We start from the raw sequence: 20,664 nt of genomic DNA, 5'->3' as shown, positions 1-20,664 counted from the left end.
TGAAGACGATTATAGTACATATTCTGCTAAATTTATATCACGTGACATGCTGATATTTATTCTGGTTACCAGGTGGTTGCATGGTCAAATAATCCCATTTATAAGTCACAGATGTCAACGTCGTGGTGCCTCTACCTCCTCTGTAAATGGCGAAGCAAATACTAAGCAATGATTACGATGGCACATGCTGGTTACAGTGCATATTCTGAAGGTATTTATGAGGAAGTGCGATCCAAAGGGGCAGATGTAGCAATGAAGTAGCAAAGTAGGAGGCTAGTGTTGAAATTGCAGGGGCCCTGGCAGATATACTTAAAATGTCGGTGTCTACGGGTGAGGTGCCGGAGGATTGGAGAATGGCTCATGTTGTTCTGTTGTTTTAAAAAGGATCGAAAAGTAATCCAGGAAATTATAGGCCGGTGAGTTTAACGTCGGTAGTGGGTAAGTTATTGGAGGGAGTATTAAGAAACAGAATCTACAAGCATTTGGATAGACAGGGACTTATTAGGGAGAGTCAACATGGCTTTGTGCGTGGTAGGTCATGTTTGACCAATCTATTGGAGTTTTTCGAGGAGGTTACCAGGAAAGTGGATGAAGGGAAGGCAGTGGATGTTGTCTACATGGACTTCAGTAAGGCCTTTGACAAGGTCCCGCATGGGAGGTTAGTTAGGAAAATTCAGTCGCTAGGTATACATGGAGAGGTGGTAAATTGGATTACATATTGGCTGAATGGAACAAGCCAAAGAGTGGTAGTAGAGGATTGCTTCTCAGAGTGGAGGCCTGTGACTAGTGGTGTGCCACAGGGATCAGTGCTGAGTCCATTGTTATTTGTCATCTATATCAATGATCTGGATGATAATGTGGTAAATTGGATCAGCAAATTTGCTGATGATACAAAGATTGGAGGTGTAGTGGATAGTGAGGAAGGTTTTCAAAGCCTGCAGAGGGACTTGGACCAGCTGGAAAAATGGGCTGAAAAATGGCAGATGGAGTTTAATGCAGACAAGTGTGAGGTATTGCACGTTGAAAGGACAAACCAAGGTAGAACATATAGGGTTAATGGTAAGGCACTGAGGAGTGCAGTAGAACAGGGATCTGGGAATACAGATACAAAATTCCCTAAAGGTGTCATCACAGGTAGATAGGGTCGTAAAAAGAGCTTTTGGTACATTGACCTTTATTAATAGTATAAGAGCTGGAATGTTATGATGAGGTTGTATAAGGCATTGGTGAGGCCGAATCTGGAGTATTGTGTTCAGTTTTGGTGACCAAATCACAGGAAGGATATAAATAAGGTTGAAAGAGTGCAGAGAAGGTTTACAAGGAAGTTGCCGGGACTTCAGAAACTCAGTTACAGAGAAAGGTTGAATAGGTTAGGACTTTATTCCCTGGAGCGTAGAAGAATGAGGAGAGATTTGATAGAGGTATATAAAATTATGATGGGTATAGGTAGAGTGAATGCAAGCAGGCTTTTTCCACTGAGGCAAGGGGAGAAAAAAACCAGAGGACATGGGTTAAGGCTGAAGGGGGAAAAGTTTAAAGTGAACATTAGGGGGGGCTTCTTCACACAGAGAGTGGTGGGAGTGTGGAATGAGCTGCCAGACGAGGTGGTAAATGCGGGTTCTTTTTTAACATTTAAGAATAAATTGGACAGATACATGGATGGGAGATGTGTGGAGGGATATGGTCCGTGTGCAGGTCAGTGGGACTAGGCAGAAAATGGTTCAGCACAGCCAAGAAGGGCCAAAAGGCCTGTTTCTGTGCTGTAGTTTTTCTATGGTTTCTATGGTTTCTATGGATATTATGTGGGGATGTGAAAAAATGCAATGAAGGAAATGACTATACAGAATAGGTTAGAGAGGATACCTTTGTGATGCATTAGGCTACATATATGCTTAGTTCGCTTGGGTGTTTCCTACCGTGAATCTATAAGCTCTTTCTAATGTCCTGCTTTTCCTTTCTTATCGCTTGGAAGGAGTAACTCCCTATGATTCACCATCGCTGCCCCACGATGCAGCTTCTCCTTTGTTCTGTACAAATTTCTAACTCTTCCAGGTTCCATTTTGGATTGGTCCCTTAAACTGAGATTGTAATGTGCCGATACACATACATAACTTAATAACAAACTAAAAAGTATTACGACAGTAAAATGGCTCTCTGAAAATACGTCAGACATTTTTAAACAGTCATAAGGTTTCTCACCAGATATTCCAAAGATCTGGTTCTAATTGTGCCCTTGTGTAATTACCTGGACCACACTCATTATATAATAAGATCATACTTATTAAATTTAATTTTAATAGGTCACATTTCTGTGTAGTACTATCACAGCTTTAAGTGACGTTACATCATTTTTTTCTGCTCAACTCAAAGTAGATGTACAACAGATAAGGATTTAGTTAGCATACATAGTTCATATATTGCAAAATAATCCTTAATCCATAAAATATGACCCATGATTTAACAAGAAAGCTTCCAATACAGTGATGCAGTGGAAGTATTGATCACAATCTTGCATTACAGCTGGAGGGTTAATTTCTGTTCTTCTTCTCTTTCTTCAAGGTGACAAGCAGCAGAACTCTTCAGAGTTGCTAGTTGCTATTGAGCTACAGCAATAGATTATGAGAGCAAATACTTCCTCATCTTTCCTTTGTAGTCTTAACTTGTCAGCTGTATTTTGTGGCTCATCAATATACTGCAAAAATGTTCCATGCTCATTTATAAAGCAAAATCTTAAATAGGCATACTGATTATTAGTTAATCCAAGAAAGTAATCAATGGCTTGTACATAAATTATCAAGCCAATGAGTTTGACATGAAATAAATCCGATTGACAGCAGGACTGACATCATTTTTTTTCCTGGACGGATACAATCAGCCCCCATGTTTCATATATTCTTTTGCAACAGCAGGTGAGAGTGAGAAGACATTTATGTTACCTCCAGATTTTAATTTCCCAAACCCCTTCACAGAACGTGCTCCGTTTCAACAGTGATGGGATTTGAGTGTTCTCATTGCAGTGTTTGCACAGTTGTGATGTGTGGCAGGTCAGACTCTGCACATGTCCCTTAGTGAGTGATATCCCAACACTTGTGACCAGCCAAAACAAACTGTAAGCCCATGGAATTGTCAACGGCTACTAATCAGTAGAAATTGAAAGGAGGTTGCCATGGAACTAAATCATTTAAAAATTATTACTTTTGAAAAGAAAACTGCTCCAGGAATAAGACTGTCTTTTAGAGAGGATCTTGTTACAGCTGAAAGCAGACTGTAAAAGCAGCTTCTTAAATCTTTTCTGTTACTTACGCAGTGTGGACATCAAGGGTTCTATTTAATGCTGCTGAGATTTCTGCTCCTCCAAAAGCATTGTATTTACAAGATCTGACTTCTTTAACTGCTGGTAACTTCTCCTCCCCTGTCATCCCTCCGCCTTTGTTTTCCCTTATTCCTCTGGCCCCTTCACCATTTCTAATTCCCCTGCACCACCCCCATGACCTGCCCATTATCCACACTTCCCTCCCTTTGGTTCCCCACTTTCTTCACTTCAGATCTTACTGTCCTCTCCTATCAGAATCCTTCTGCTTCAGCCTTTTGCTTCTTCCAATGATCCACTCTCAGCTTCTCACATCATTCCTACTCCCAGCTCCACTTCCCTCATCTCATCTACCTACCTTGCCCCTCTCAAGTGGATGTACCTATCACCTGGTAGCCCATGCTCTTCCCCCTCTTCCCATCATTTTATTCCAGCTTCTGTTTTCTTTCTTTCCAGTCCCAATGAAGGGTTTCAGCCCATATATTAATTGTTCCTTTCCTTCCATTTTGGCTACCTGAGCTGCTGAATTTTTCCAGCATTATGTATGTGTGTTACTCTAGGTTTCCAGCATCTGCAGATTCTCGTACAATCTCACTGTAGGTGTCCTTGTACAATAGATACCCACTAAACTCATCAACAAAGGACAGGACAAATAGCATTTTGATGGTGAAGGAAGTCTCATTTGGTATTCTAGTCAGAAGTGTGGAATTTTATTTATATATACAGGTACAATAACAATATTCAAAAGATATTTGAATGGATCGGAGGGGTTCAGAAGGACATGGGTGGAAAGTGGGTGAATGGGACAAGGTTGATGGGCATTATGATCATCATGGATGAATTGGGCCAAAGGGCTTGTTTTCAAGCTGTATTACTCTATAACTCTATTGTTGGAGATTTGTATAAAAAGTTACAAATGACCAAATTCACGATCTTTCTATCAGCTTTTAAATTAACGTGGTTTATCAGATGTTCTGGTTTCTGGTGGCTCTTTTTTTATTGTTAATTTGGGCAATTTTGAATCAGGGTGGCCTGTAGATAATGGATACTGAGCAGAACTGAAATATACCTTTTGATCTTGTGTTTTCACTCATTTTGTTTGTTGCAGTTTGTGCAATTTTTGTTTGCGCTTAAGAAAGTGGAGGGTGATGCTTTTTTCTTCAAATGGGTTCCCTAGTTCTTTGTTTCATGGCTGTCTGTGGGGAAGATAAATTTCAGGGTTGTATACTGCAAATATATTTTGATAATAAATGTACTTTGAATCTTCATCCAGTGCACTGTGCTTAAACCCCTCTTGGAATGTCAGTGGTTTAACTTCAATAATTTTTAATTATTTTAAAATTTTCTGTAGTCAAATGGATATTTGGTGAAGTCACTCATCTAACATACTGCAGTTCTAGGACACTGCAGGAAATCCAAAGAAGGTAAATGTCTCACTGTGGTGCACTAAATTAGGTAATGAACTGCAATTTCCTGAGAGATGAAAAGGTTTTGTGGTAGAGTGTTGATGCATTTAGATCTTGCATTGTGTAAAATCCATTCTCCAAATTGCTTTCATTACTCTTTTATTGCAGAACACCAGTATGATATTACAATTCAAACCGCCTACTGTTGGTTTTAATCTGCAATAATTGTAAATGGGTAGCATTCATCTTAAGACAAAAAGTTTCATGTTAATTACACAAACAAAAGAGGCATTCTGTTCTGATTTTTAATCATAGTATGTGGCTGATAGAATTACTGAGCAAAATTGTTTGAAGTGAGGTTGTGAGATTCTAAAGTAAACTCTGATTCCTATCCCCACTGGAAACATTAGCCTGTTTCATATTTTGGCAAAATAGTGGAGAACATTAGAAGTTAATATGATGAATGTTATTTTATTGGTATATTGTGAAATCCATCACTAAGCTCCCAAATCACCCAGGACATGCCTTCTTTTCATTGCTACTATCGGCAACGAGGTACAGAAGCCTGGTTATTGCAGCAAAGTCCGGTTTTTTAATTCAGTAGAACAAATTTTAACATTTCAGAGGCTTCAAAACTGGATGCATTTTTTTAAATTCAAGTTGGCTGCAGTGTCAAGGATAGCATTGTGCTTCTTAAGAGATATTGGAGCTGCAGTCATCCAGGCAACTGAAGGTTATTCTGTCATACACCTGACTTGTTGCTTGAAGAATACTTGGGTTTTCATCAGGCGAATTACTCACCTCAGGATCCCCAGCTTTGTCACCTGTTCTTGCAGTATTTATGTCCATGACCCTCCATCGCTGGTCAACATTGACTCCCTTCAGCTGAGGTCAACATTCAATGCTTATTTTGAAGTGCCCCTGAGAAGGTGGGGGTGAACTGTCTGCTTAAACGTCTGCAGTCCTGGTTTAGATACTTCCTCAGTATTATTAGGGAGGAAGTTCCAGTCGTTAGATCCAGCAAAATGAGGAAACAGTGATATACTAAGTCAGGATGATGTGTGACATGGAGGATAACCTGCAGGTAGTGGTGTTCCCTTGTGCCTGGTGTGATTCTCCTTCCTTGTGGTGGTGATCGTGGGTTTGGGACATGCAGTGCCATGCATTTTGTAGACACCACACACTGTAGCCACTGCGCCCTCAGTGATGGAAGGAATTATTGCTTACATTGGTGAATGGTGCACCAATTGAGTGGTCTGAAGTGTCATGCATGGTGTCAAGCTTCTTAAGGGTTGTTGGACCTACAGTTATCCAGGTAAGTGGAGAGAATTCCATTACGACTTGTGCATTGCGGGTGGTGGATAAGATCTGGGTTGTCAGGAGGTGAATTGCTCACTTCAGATTTCAGACACCCCAATCTCTTCATGTTCTTGCAGTCACAACATTTATATGCCCGATCCCCGATCTCTACTCAGCATTGACCTCCAGGAATAATGATCTTCTTTCAATCATTTATGACAGTCTTTCTTTTTCACTGCAATATGTACGGTCTTGGTGGCATTGAATCTTATTTGACTCTCTCGGAGATAATCTTTGCCTGACAGTTTAGTGGCATGAATGTTAATTACTATGCACATATGACGTAATTTTGTGTATTTGGTGAGGTATTGTGACTAGGCTAGAACATAATGCAATCACCAGGGAACATCGTGACAAATTATTGAAGGAAAGGCGTTCATCTGGTAACTGAAGGTAAGCAGGTCTAGAATACAACCCTGTGACGATGTCTCAGGGGATGATTGATATCCATTGACAATAACCATCACTCTTTGTGAGATAAAACTCTAACCATTGGAATTTAATTCCCTTGATGCCCATTGACCATTTATTAGGGTTGCTTGAAGCCACTTTCTTTCAAGTTATGTCTTGATGTCAAGGGGCAGTCACTCTCACCTCATCTCACCTCTGGAATTCAGCTCTTGGTTCCACATTTGGTCTAAGGCTCTGATGAGACTCCAAGTCAAATGGTTTTGATGAAGCTTTGACTGAGCAGTGAGCAGGGTATCGGTGTCTAAATGCCTCTTGATAGCAGTCAACGACACTGTCCATTGTTTTGCTAATGATTGTGAGTAGATTGATTGGACAGCAATTGTCCAGCACAGATTTGTACATAAGTCATAGCAAGGTAACTTTACACATTGCTGGGTAGATGCCAGAATTGTAACAACACTGTAAACAGCACTACCAGAGGAACAGCACAGATCCTTAGTACCACAGCTGAGGTAGTTTTCCGATTTGATAGCCTCTGTTTTATCTAGTACTCTCAACAGTTTCTTGGTATCACTTGAAATTGGCTGAAGAATGGCATCTGCAATGGTGCTGACCTCACAAGCTGGCATAAATAATTCAGCTGATAGGCACTTCTGGTTGGACACAATTATGAATGTTTCAGCCTAGTTTTTGTTACGTGGTAGGCCCTGCCATCATTGATGATGAGGATATTATTGGAGCATCCTCCTCCTATTAGATTCTTAGTTCTCCACCACCATTTTTGTCTAAATGTGGTAGGACTGCAGAGCTTTGATCTAATCCATTGGTTGTGAGATTTCTGTCTATTTCTTGAAAATCCAAAAACAGCACAGAAGATGATGAAAGTCTGAAGTAACCCATTCTGATGAAAGGTCTCACTCTTGAAATTTTAATTCAGTTTCTCTTTCTTTAGAGGCAGGAAAATTTGCCAAGTATTTCCAGCATTTTCTGCTTTAGTCTGTTGCATTCTGTTTTTGCTGAATTGCACTCACCTTCTCCATCTTGGAGCTTCACAAGATTGACACCTTTTTTTTTAGATATGACTGCTAGTGTTCCTGGTTTGCCTTCTGCTCTGCTCATTGAACTGGGTTCAATGTATGGCATAATACTAGTAGTACCATAAGGATGTGGCTGATCATAGAATTACATACCTTGTTAGTGAACATTTCTGCTGTTGCTGATGGTCCAAAATGCTTCATGAATGCCTGGTTTTGTGATGTCAGATTTGGTCTGAGTCTATCCCATCTAGTATAACTTAGAGCTATTTAACCCAATAGAGGGTGTCCCCAATCTGAAGATGGAATTTGTCTCTACAAGATTTATGTAGTGGTCACTTCTACAAATGCCATCATCAAGAGATGCACCTGCCAAGGGAAGATAGGGAAGAGCAGTCTAAGTAGGTTATTCAGACTTACGGCTCAAGTTCAGTTAATGGAGAAGCTACCAAGCTAGTGTAGATGTTGCTCACTGAAGTCTCTCACCCACAATGTATCCTGAGGACCCTTGCTACTTTTACTGCTTCTTGATATATTATTGGTATTGGTTTGTTATTGTCACAAGTATGGGAATGTAGTGAAAACTTTGTTTAGGAGCTCAGCAAGACAGGCAGCATCTGGGGAATTAATAGACGACGTTTTGGGCTGAGACCCTTCATCAGGACTATATGCAGAATATAGTGATACTGTTACGGAACAAGTGCAGTTGAACAGTGAGGAGCACTGAGGCATTGACTGAGGGAAGACTATATGGTAACCAGAAGGAGGCGACCAGTACCATTCTAAATACTCTTCCTCCACTCCACAGTGATCATGAGCAGGAGATTAACAGAAGTCGGTGGGGATATTGAAGAATAAGAAAATCATTCTCAGGATTAAAAAAAATACGTTTGTATTTACCAAGGGAGTAGCTCCTCCCTTGACAATGGTACTCTTGTTCTTCAATATCGTCCAGCTGTCTATTGACGTTCTGCAAACCTTTCAGAAAGCTTTGTTTTAATTACTCAGGTAAATCCTTCCTTCTGCTGCATTATCTGCTTCCTCTCTCTTTGCTACTACATCCGCATTATTGTAAGGTATAATGCGGCTGCTAATTCCCTCTCCGTTGTTTTCGAGGCTGTCTCTAACTCCATTCTAATCTTTTGTAACTCCTTATAGCTTCAAGAGCATGTTTCTTTGCACTCTTAAGAGTTTTGTCAATGCTGTTGGAATTGTGATATTTTCAAACATCAACCAATTGTTCATTTATATTTTCATGTTCCATTCACAAGAGACTGATATTGAACTTAGCAAATCAAAATGACTGATTATTAGTGTAGTAGATCTATTATTAAAATAGTTGCAGTACATTGGTTTAGTATTTTTATATACATTATTTGTAAATGTTCTTTTGCCATCTAGTGTCAGACATTCATAGTGCACCAATTTTTATGTGGCTGATGTTTCTATTAAGTTACTAACAAAATCAATCATCTAATGAAAGTTGAGAAGTCAACTGTCCTTTTAACAGAGTGACCAATGAACAGTTTAATCTCATATTTTCCATTATGTTTCACTTGAATGTAATAAAACAAAAAGTGTTGATACTTCTTTATTTTCTTTTGCTCTTCGTGAGTTGTGTGAGGCTTTTGAATCTGGCATGGGATATATATATTACATTTACTAATGTGTGTAACCCAACATGGATTCTGAAAGCAGCAGCAAGTTGTTCTGCATTGTGATAAATTTAAGAGAAAAGGAGTGAAGGATGTTGTCCGATGAGCCATTTACTACTGTCCCGAAGTTCTCCCATCCAAAATGTCCATCAATTGTGACATCACATTGGTTCATCACTGTGCTGTCTCTCCTGCTAGATATTGCTACAAATACATTAAATTTGGCAGATATTTTAGAGAACAGAAGTGCTTGCAGTGGGGAGATCCACTTTCCATTATTAGTGGTAGCTTCCCAAGAAAGCTTCCTAAGCTTTGGTTCTGTCATCCTTTTCCTTTAGTAGCATTGGGAAATCAAGAACTCTGGGAGGAGGAACATTTGAGGGAGATAACCATATAACCGTACAACAATTACAGCACAAAAACAGGCCATCTCGGCCCTTCCAGTCCGTGCCGAACGCTTTCTCTCACCTAGTCCCACCGACGTACACTCAGCCCATAACCTTCCATTCCTTTCCTGTCCATATAGCTATCCAATTTAACTTTAAATGACAATATCAAACCTGCCTCAACCACTTCTGCTGGAAGCTCGTTTCACACAGCTACCACTCTCTGAGTAAAGAAGTTCCACCTCATATTGCCCCTAAACTTTTGCCCTTTAACTCTCAACTCATGTCCTCTTGTTTGAATCTCCCCTACTCTCAATGGAGTAATGGCAACATTAAGAAGGTAAAAAACTTAAACAGCCCCAATAGTGGGCGTCCGTGATGATGGATGCCGCCTTCCTGAGATATTGCATTTTGCAGATGTCCTCAAGGATGAGGAGAGTTGTACCCATGGTGGAAACGGATAGGTGCCTACTTGTCAGCATGGACATGAAAGATGCTTTATAATTACCACTATGACATATTGTGCTTTTACAGAAGAATGAATGAGTCTTGAAAACATTTTATCAGGCAACACCATCAAACAACAAAAATAATTCAGGAGCCAGTTGCATGGGTTTCTGGAGAGAGGTGATGAACTACATTTCAAATTGTTGTGGGCAGTATTCAGAGACAGTCTCAAGTAGTCAGTCTTTCTTTATTCCAAAAATTTTCTTTTAAAATTACATGTGGTGTGGCAGATTATTGTAGATTCTGCTGTGTGTTCCATTGCTCCAATCTTCAGACACTGCTGCCTTTAGGGGGTTTGCCCTCATTTTGAAAGAGGTTGGCAATATTACAGCAATACATTACAAGCTGCCAATGAATAGAGCAAGTTATGTTGGCAGATCCTTATTTAATTTCACTTGGTAGTAGATGAAATGAATTTGGGGTTATTTTGGTGTCCAGATGATCATGGTGCTAATCACAAGGCAAAAAAATGCAATGAAAATAAATCTTGCTGTCTCATTTTTGGATTGAATCAGAATAATTGTGTGATTTTTGTACAATAAAACATTGAAATACTGAATGATGAAGAAAGTCCCTCTGAGCTCACCTATCAAGAAAGCAACTAGTCTCACCACAATCCCAGTGAACAATTCTAAAGTTATCATCTTCGTAATCCTACCTGCAACATTAACAATAAGTACTCCTGCTTGAGTACTGTCGGGGGGGAACGGCCTACCTGGGGGAAGCAACGGTGGCTGAGCCTCTGACACAGAGTCTGGCCCTGTGGCACAGTAGGGTAGGGAAAGGAAGAAGGCAGCAGTAATGGGGGACTCTATAATTAGGGGGTCAGACAGGCAATTCTGTGCACGCAGGAAAGAAACGCAGATGGTAGTTTGCCTCCCAGGTGCCAGGGTCCGGGATGTTTCTGATCGCGTCCACGATATCCTGAAGTGGGAAGGTGAACAGCCAGAGGTCGTGGTACATACTGGTACCAATGACACAGGTAGGAAAATGGAGGAGTTCCTGAAAACAGATTATAGGGAGTTAGGAAAGAAGTTGAAAAGCAGGACCTCAAAGGTAGTAATCTCAGGATTACTGCCTGTGCCAAGTGACAGTGAGTATAGGAATAGAATGAGGTGGAGGATAAATGCATGGCTGAGGGATTGGTACATGGAGCAGGGATTCAGATTTCTGGATCATTGGGACCTCTTTTGGGGCAGTCATGACCTGTAGAGAAAGTACAATAAGACCCTTAACAATTAGACGGGTTGCACTTGAATCCAAGGAGGACCAGTATCCTGGCAGGGAGGTTTGCTAAGGCTATTGGGGAGAGGTTAGGGTTCAAACCAGAATGGCTGGGAACTAAACTGAAGAAGTGGAGGAAGGGGTGGTTGGCTCGCATACATAGAAAGCTTGGAGACAGTGCGAGAGGGAGGATAGGCAGGTGATAGAGAAAGGATACACTTAGACCGATGGTTTGAGATGTATCTATTTTAATGCAAGAAGCATCATGAACAAAGCAGATGAGCTTAGAGTGTGGATCAGTACTTGAAGCTATGATGTTGTGGCCATTACAGAGACTTGGATGGCTCGGGCAGGAATAGTCACTTAGAGTGCCAGGATTTAGATGTTTCGGAAAGGACAGGGAGGGAGGCCAAAGAGGTGGAGGCGTGGCACTGTTGATCAGAGATAGTGTCACGGCTGCTGAAAAGGAGGAAGTCATGGAGGGATTGTCTACTGAGTCTCTGTAGGTGGAAGTTAGAAACAGGAAGGGGTCAATAACGTGACTAGGTGTTTTTTAAACCACCCAATAATAACAGGGACATCGAGGAGCGGATAGGGAGACAGATTCTGGAAAGGTGTGACAATAACAGGGTTGCTGTGGTGGGAGATTTTAATTTCCCAAATATTGACTGGTGTCTCCCTAGACTAAGGGGTTTAGATGGGGTATAATTTGTTAGGTGTGTTCAGGAAGGTTTCCTGACACAATATTAGATAAGCCTACAAGAGGAGAGGCTGTACTTGATCTGGTATTGGGAAATAAATCTGGTCAGGTGTCAGGTTTCTCAGTGGGAGAGCATTTTGGAGATAGTGATCACAATTCTATCTCCTTTACCATAGCATTGGAGAGGGATAGGAACAGACAAGTTAGGAAAGCATTTAATTGGAGTAAGGGGAAATATAAAGCTATCAGGCAGGAACTTGGAAGCATAAATTGGGAATAGATGTTCTCAAGGAAATATACAGTAGAAATGTGGCAAATGTTCAGGGGATATTGGCATGGTGTTCTGCATAGGTACGTTTCAATGAGACAGGGAAAGGATGGGAGGGTAAAGGAAACGTGGTGTACAAAGGCTGTTGAAAATCTAGTCAGGAAGAAAAGAAAAACTTATGAAAGGTGAAAAAAACTAGGTAATGATAGAGATCTAGATGATTATAAGGCTAGCAGAAAGGAGCTTAAGAATGAAATTAGGAGAGCCAGAAGGGGCCATGAGAAGGCCTTGGCGAACAGGATTAAAGAAAACCCCAGGATTCTACAAGTATGTGAAGAGCAAGAGGATAAGACATGAGGGAATAGAACCAATCAAGTGTGACACTGGATAAGTGTGCATGGAACCTGAGGAGATAGCTGCGGTGCTTAATGAATACTTCGCTTCAGTATTCACTACGGAAAAGGATCTTGGCGATTGTAGGGATGCCTTATAGTAGACTGAAAAGCTTCAGCATGTAGACATTAAGGAAGAGGACGTGCTGAAGCTTTTAAAAGCATCAGGTTGGATAAGTCTTCAGGACCGGATGAGATGTACCCCAGGCTACTGTGGGAGGCGAGGGAGGAGATTGCTGAGCCTCTAGTAATGATCTTTGCATCCTCAATGGGGATGGAGGATCTTCTGGAGGATTGGAGGGTTGCAGATGTTGTTCCCTTATTCAAAAAAGGGAGTAGAGATAGCCTGGGAAATTATAGACCACTGAGTCTTACATCAGTGGTTGGTAAGTTGATGGAAAAGATCCTGAGAGGCGGGATTTATGAACATTTAGAGAGGTATAATTTGATTAGAAATAGTCAGCATAGCTTTGTCAAAGGCAGGTTGTGCCTTACGAGCCTGATTGAGTTTTTTGAGGATGTGACTAAACACATTGATGAAAGTAGAGCGGTAGATGTAGTGTATATGGATTTTAGCAAGGCATTTGATAAGGTACCCCATACAAGGCTTATTGAGAAAGTAAGGAGGCATGGGATCCAAGGGGACCTTGTTTTGTGGATCCATAATTGGCTTGCCCACAGAAGGCAAAGAGTGGTTGTAGATGGGTCACATTCTGCATGGAGGTCAGTCACCAGTGGGGTGCCACAGGGATCTGTTCTGGGACCCCTTCTATTCGTGATCTTTATAAATTATCTGGATGAGTAAGTGGAGGGATGGGTTCATAAATTTGCTGATGCCACAAAGATTGGGGGTGTTGTGGATAGTGTGGAGGGTGGTCAGAGGTTACAGCGGGACATTGATAGAACGCAAATCTGGGCTGAGAAGTGGTAGATGGAGTTCAACCCAGATAAGTGTGAGGTGGTTCATTTTGGTAGGTCAAATATGATGGCAGAATATAGTATTAATGGTAAGACTCTTGACAGTGTCGAGGATCAGAGGATCTTGGGGTCTGAGTCCATAGGACACTCAAAGCTGCTGTGCAGGTTGATTCTGTGGTTAAGAAGGCATACACCCTTTCATCAACCATGGGATTGAGTTTAAGAGCTGAGAGGTAATGTTGCAGCTATATAGGACCCTGGCCAGATCCCACTTGGAGTACTGTGCTCAGTTCTGGCCACTTCACTACAGGAAGGATGTGGAAACTATAGAAAGGGTGCAGAGGAGATCTATAAGTATGTTGCCTGGATTGGGGAGCATGCCTTATGAGAACAGGTTGAGTGAACTTGGACTTTTCTCCTTGGAGTGAAAGAGGATGAGAGGTGACCTGATAGAGGTGTATAAGATGATGAGAGGCATTGATCGTGTGGATAGTCAGAGACTTTTTCCCAGGGCTGAAGTGGCTATCATGAGAGGGCACAGTTTTAATTTGCTTGGAAGCAGGTACAGAGGAGATGTCAGGGGTAAGTTTTTTTTTACGCAGAGAGTGGTGAGTGTGTGGAATGGGCTGCCAACGATGGTGGTGGAGGCGGATATAATAGGGTCTTTTAAGAGACTCCTGGATAAGTACATGGAGCTTAGAAAAATCGAGGGCTATGGGTAACCCTAGGTAATTTCTAAAGTAAGTACATGTTCGGCACAGCATTGTGTGTCAAAGGGCCTGTATTGTGCTGTATTATTCTAAGACCTAGTCACAGTTAGTGACATCTTTGAGTAGGGCTGTCAACAATTTTAATTGTGTAATTTTGGGGGTCACTGAATTTAGCCATTATGCCATTGCAAAGATGCATCAGTGGTATGGACCCCAAACTCAATCTCATTTTTTTCTCTTCAAGATCCTTAAAATCAACCTTTTGAGCAAGCATATGGTCATCTGCACTAATATCTCCTCATGTGTCCTGCTTTCTATAGTATGTTTGCCAATGCTTGGTGAACAATTATCAAATGTTAAAGACACATTTATTAATGCAAGTCCCAGCAGGCAGATATTCACATATCACAGGCCACAATTTGAATTCGTTCAACATGTGAATGAGTTTTATTTGGTTTTGGCTTTAGAATGTCAAATGGTGTGATAGTTTTGAAGATGTAGATTGGATCAGGTTGTCGGTGGGGTGGAATGAGAAATATCATGGTCTCAATAATTTGTTCCTGCGGCACTATTTTTCTCAGCTGGATGTGACTAACAGGTGCTTATCTCCGTAGTGGAACATGCTGGTTTGAATTCAACTGGGCAATATATTATCTTGTGCTGATTATTAATCAAGACAAGACGTTGTTAACTCAGCAAATGTTTAGGACTTCTTTAGGTCTGGTCACCACATTTGAGTCAAAAGATTGAGGGCTCACTCTCTTTGTCTGATGGGCAGCTCTACCATCTGCTCAAACTGCTATTGTTAAATGAGGTGCTTGCTAATGACTATACACTTGTTGCAAGTGCAAATGTAAATGGGAAAGTGTTTGTCATATTCCTGTGCCTATATTCATTCATCAGAAAAACAGCGTTTTTATCTCATTGTTTGTTTGGACTGCTCTGTAAGATGGAATCTTAGAATATTTGATTTGAAAAATCAATGCACTACAGAGAACTGCAATATATTTAAACTAGTTTAATGTATTTATTTAAAATGTTCAGGTTCTATTTGAAATGCAAACCCTTTTGTCATTACCATCTTGTGTAAAATAATATTATCAGCATAGCAAATGAGATTATCTGCTCATATTTCGGATGTGTTTGAAACAAAAATTCATTGTTAACTCTTTTTTTCATAATTATAGGTAATATGTGTTCATGGAAATAACCCTCAGAAATCAGAACTTCTAAAAACTGGCAGCCCTAAGAACACACAAAAGCACATATGGACAGAAAGTAGCAAAGATCTGTCTATCAGTCGCCTGCTTTCACAGACATTATCTGGCAAAGAGAATGCTACTGCTGTGGACCTGCACTATGAAACTCCAGTACCTTATTCGGACCAGGATATTTGGGATTGGTTACGAAATGCCTCAGATCAGAAGGAGCCCCACCCTCGTGCTAAGAGACGCCCTATAGTAAAAACAGGAAAATTCAAGAAAATGTTTGGCTGGGGAGACTTTCATTCCAACATCAAAACTGTCAAGCTAAACTTACTCATCACTGGCAAAATAGTGGACCATGGGAATGGTACTTTCAGCGTCTACTTCCGCCACAATTCCACTGGCCAGGGGAATGTCTCCGTCAGCCTGGTGCCCCCTACAAAAATTGTGGAATTTGACTTGGCTCAACAGACGGTGATTGATGCCAAAGATTCAAAGACATTTAACTGCCGCATTGAGTACGAGAAAGTAGACAAGGCGAAGAAGACTACACTTTGTAACTATGATCCATCGAAAACTTGTTACCAGGAGCAGACCCAAAGCCACGTGTCATGGCTCTGCTCCAAACCTTTTAAAGTCATATGTATTTATATTTCATTCTACAGTACAGATTACAAACTAGTGCAGAAGGTGTGTCCCGATTACAATTACCACAGTGACACTCCTTATTTCCCCTCTGGCTGAGTGTGTCTAATAAAACAGTTACTGTAATTATGTTACTGCAATGAATTCTATATCTTTGTCTTCATTTGTATGAATGGTTTGTACTGTATATAGTTAACCAGTGTTATTTGAGCTACCTATGAACATTAATGTATAACTGTCTCTCTTGCTTGTTTATGGGTTTAAAGAGCAAATGCAATGAAAAATAATCTTTTATTTGTGTAGCAGTTATAGCTTACAAGAAACTCATGTACAAAGAAGCAATTATTAAAATTAATGTAACTGGTGAAGAAACAATTTAAGAGGTATACATATGCCATATTACTCATTGTCTGTATTAAAGTATTTTATTTCTGAAAGATGGTATGTAAATAGGAATAAAATACTAATAGATTTCAGTTTGAAAATGTGGATACACCCTAGTTATGTCACATTAACAATATTTGCTACTTTTCCAGGGAGTTCTTCCTTTAACCGATGAATGTGTGGATATGATTTTTTTTTGCTACAGGGTTTTACCTGGCTGAATCTTGCTGAATGAGGTGGACACCCAAACAGCAACAAACTTCCACAAACCAAAAATTTGATATTGCTGCTGATATAATTACTTACAATGAATTTTGTTTGAGTGGTGATGCACCCTCCGTGTCAGTTGCAGCTCCCTCAGTATTTGGCAATTATATACAACTGCTGACAAAGTTGACTAATTTGAATGCAGCTTTTTCTTCAGACACAGGCTGAACAGCAGACAACAAGAATAGAGGATTGTAACACTTGCAGTTCCACCGAACACAACAATTAAAACCGAACATTAATTGTTTAAGTACCAAAATGGGGTCCAATCATTATCATAGTAATCAAACATCCTATCAAACTTCAGAAAGAAATATGATGACTCACCTTTTATAAAGGTGTAATATCGGTAAAGAAGCTCAGGTAAAAGAGTTGAGTGACTGTTATGATTGTAAGCTGGCTGTGCATTTTACATCATTTATCTTCTTTGATTTAAATGGAAATAAATATCAGGAAAGTGTAAACTAGGCAGCCAATTTGATATCAATTGTTCTGACTGAATGCAAAATTTGTCAAAGTATGAGCGAGGTATGGAATCACAGATTATAGTATAAACCAAGTGTAAAGTCTTGACAGAATGTTCTGCACACCAATTGAACTTTTAATTCCATAATAAGTTATTTTTATAATTTCATCAGGTATAGTTTGACTTCTGCTTATAAATTAATTAGTTGTTTCTAATATTTAATAATTTATATAAATTGTTATGAATGATTCCCCTTTAATACATTGCCTACCTAAACTGTACAATGGGGAAAACATTTCAAAGGCATTAGTATTCAGATGAGTCAGCTTTTTATGTCACTCTGTGGCTCCATCCTCAGTGCAATATTTGATATATTATGAAACATGAAATTTGCAGTTACTAGGCATCAGAAGTTGTCTGAAGGCTGTTACTCCTGCTTAAGATATCACAATAGTTCATATTACACACTGGAAACATCAAAAATAAAGGATTTGTAATGAAGAATAATGTGTAGATTACCCACTCACACTCAGTAGCCATTTTATTTGGGATAGGAAGTACCTAAAGTGGCCACTGAGCATATTTCTGTACGTCTGTGGTCGACCGCTGATGTAGCCCAACCACTTCAGGGTTAGATGTCTTGTGCATTCAGAGATGTTCTTTTCCACAATACTGTTGTACAGCATTGTTATATGAGTCACTGTCACTTTTCTGCCAGCTTGAACCGGTCTGGCCATTCTCCTCTGACCTCTCTCATTAACAAGGTATTTTCACCCACTGAACTGCGGCTCACTGGCTGATTTATTTTGTTTTTCACATCATTCTCTGTAAACTTTGTGCATGAAAATCCCAGGAGATCAGCAGATTCTGACATACTCAAATCATCCCATGTGGCACCAACAATCATTCCATGGTTAAAGTAAAGAAGATCCCATTTCTTCCGCATTCTGTTTGATCTGAACCCTCTGGTTATGTCTGCATCCCTTTATGCAATGAGTTTCTGCCCCATGACTGGCAGGTTAGATGTTTGTATTAATGTACTGGTGCATCTAATAAAGCGGTCACTGAGAGAGAGAGAGAGAGAGAGAGAGAGAGAGAGAGAGAGAGAGAGAGTGTGTGTGTGTGTGTGTGTGTGTGTGTGTGTGTGTGTGTGTGTGTGTGCGGGGGGGGGGGTTCCGGGGGTGTGTGTGTGTGTGTATATATATACACATCCACATACAGAATTGGGCAATTACCTAAAAGCAATAAAATGCCTGCCTCATAGCTCCCTGAGAGAATTTCAACTTCCTTGGTTGTCTGCAGGGTTATCAACAACCTTCCTCAGAGGTACTTCAGGGAAGTAGCTGATATTCTCTTGAGGAGTCTTGTATACATGAACAGACTTTGAGAGGTTGAAGGTGTCATTGCTATTGGATCACATTGTTGATAGCACTACATTATAACAATTAGATACAAATATACTGCAGAGAGTTATTCTGATCGTCATGCTCAGGAAACTTGTTTCTGAAGGCTTGTGGCATGGCAGGCACCTCAGTTAATTTATTAGACTCCAATTGATCTCTACTAGCAATTAAATAATCAATCTACCATTCTAACAACAAAGAGCTGTTAGAAATGCCGCAGCATTTTTATTTAATTATTTTATTTGACTGTATATTTTTGAGATTTAGCCCAGTTAGTCTTAAAGGTTTAGGTATTTTTACAATACCATTGAAGTCAATAGCAACCGTACAAAATTCATCTGATGTTATCCAATAATTTACTGATGAAGCTTGAAGGTAAAAATCAGAGAAAAACAGAAATTCCAGTGAAATGGTCCTTACAATTACTTTTAATTTCTACTTTGCCTTTATAAGCATATTTTTAAATATTCACATAAACAGGAAAGTTGACATGCAGCACCCGGATGGGTAAAAATCACCTTCCTGTTCTGGACTGCTATCTTATATCTCTGCTGAAGATAGAAGGACGGCTCTTTTGACAGCCTTGAAAATAACTGAGGGGATTAAGAAGCTAGTTTCCTGCATTCCCATTGCTTGAAATGCAAGGAATCATTTCCCTATGACTTCATTTTTTCCAGATGGTGTTTCACACGCTGCTGAATATTGAGTCCCAGCAGAAGGAGAAGCAAAGTCATAATGACTATCCCCAGCTAAAATGTACATTTGCTTCCTACAGAAGGGAGGGGTGCAAGTGCTGACACATGTGAAATAAACATTGAGAAATGGCATAACGTAGGGGAGACTGAGTTTCAAGGTTATCAGGTACTGAGCTAGAAGGAATACAAAATAGCAGCAATGCCTTGTATTCACAGGGGACTAGTGGTCCTCTGGATACAAAGACATTGATAAAAGTTTACAGGAGATTCCAGCTCCAGGGATATGATGCAATGACAAAAGGGTAAATCCCTAAGAAGAGTGGCCAAAATTGTTGAATGCACTTTTAAGTATCACTTGCTACCAACTACACTGCTGGCCTTGGACACTGCTCATGAACTATATCATGTTTACTGAGCTACCACCAATTTCTGTTGGTTAGAATACAGGTGCATCATGTTGCTTGACTCATCCAGCAATGCAGCGACATTCCACCGGCATTTCATAACTGGTGCATACTGCCAAACCATTCCACTCTCACAGCTACATCATCCAATCAACTGGTCAATATCTGATGACTCAGTTTTCTCTCTCCCTCAGGAGAAAACAAGAGAAAATAATGACTGGTGGAGGGCATTGACGCAGTTTGGAACCCTCATCAAAGCTAATGGTGATGACCACGGTCGGACCAACCCTTGTAGAGCCTGCGGTGAGGCTATCAAAGATAAAAGAATTATCACATTTTCCTTCTCATAATACACATCCCATCTCAGTTTTATGTACAATCTCTTCTGATTTACAAGTGCAGGCAGGGTAAGTATCTTTCCCCCCTTCTCCACCACACATCATTTTTTATTCTGGATAGTCAAGGCTGGCAAATTAATGAAGGAACGAACCGTTATCTCTTTATTCCATACAGAATCCTCAGCTCAAGTGCTGATACTGTAGGTCATTGTAGAGGGACAGAATCTACCTGTGGTAAGGGAACGAACATGAACAGTCTACAGCCAGGGTAGTGATGGTGCACTATCCTGATATGTCAATCCATGGCCTCCTCTACTGTCAAGATGAAGCCACACTCAGGTTGGAGGAATAACATCTTATATTCCGTCTGGGTAGCCTCCAATCTGATGGCATGAACATTGATTTCTCTAACTTCCGTTAATGCCCTTCCTCCACTTCTTACCCCATCCCTTCTTTCTTTCTTTCTTTATTATTTTTTTTCCCTTTTTTCTCTCTCTGTCCCTCTCACAGTAACTCCTTGCCTTCTCTCCATCTTCCTCTGGTGCTCCCTTCCCCCTTTCTTTCTCCCCAGGCCTCC

General features: G+C 40.4%; 1 protein-coding gene across 1 annotated transcript in view; it reads left to right on the top strand.

Annotated features, from left to right (window-relative positions):
- nxph1 (neurexophilin 1) overlaps positions 1 to 17,423 on the top strand; it is a 96,521-nt gene extending 79,098 nt beyond the window's left edge. The window contains exon 2 of the mRNA XM_063042314.1: positions 15,468 to 17,423. Within this exon, the coding sequence (XP_062898384.1) occupies positions 15,468 to 16,229 (762 nt within the window). The 3' untranslated portion in view covers positions 16,230 to 17,423. The remainder of the gene's footprint in view (positions 1 to 15,467) is intronic.
- Positions 17,424 to 20,664: the final 3,241 nt, after the last annotated feature.

The sequence above is a fragment of the Mobula hypostoma genome, chromosome 3 (assembly GCF_963921235.1).
Source record: "Mobula hypostoma chromosome 3, sMobHyp1.1, whole genome shotgun sequence".
Classification (NCBI taxonomy): Eukaryota; Metazoa; Chordata; class Chondrichthyes; order Myliobatiformes; family Myliobatidae; genus Mobula; species Mobula hypostoma.
The sequence above is the reverse complement of the archived record's forward strand: the minus strand, read 5'-3'. Positions and strand labels throughout refer to the sequence as shown.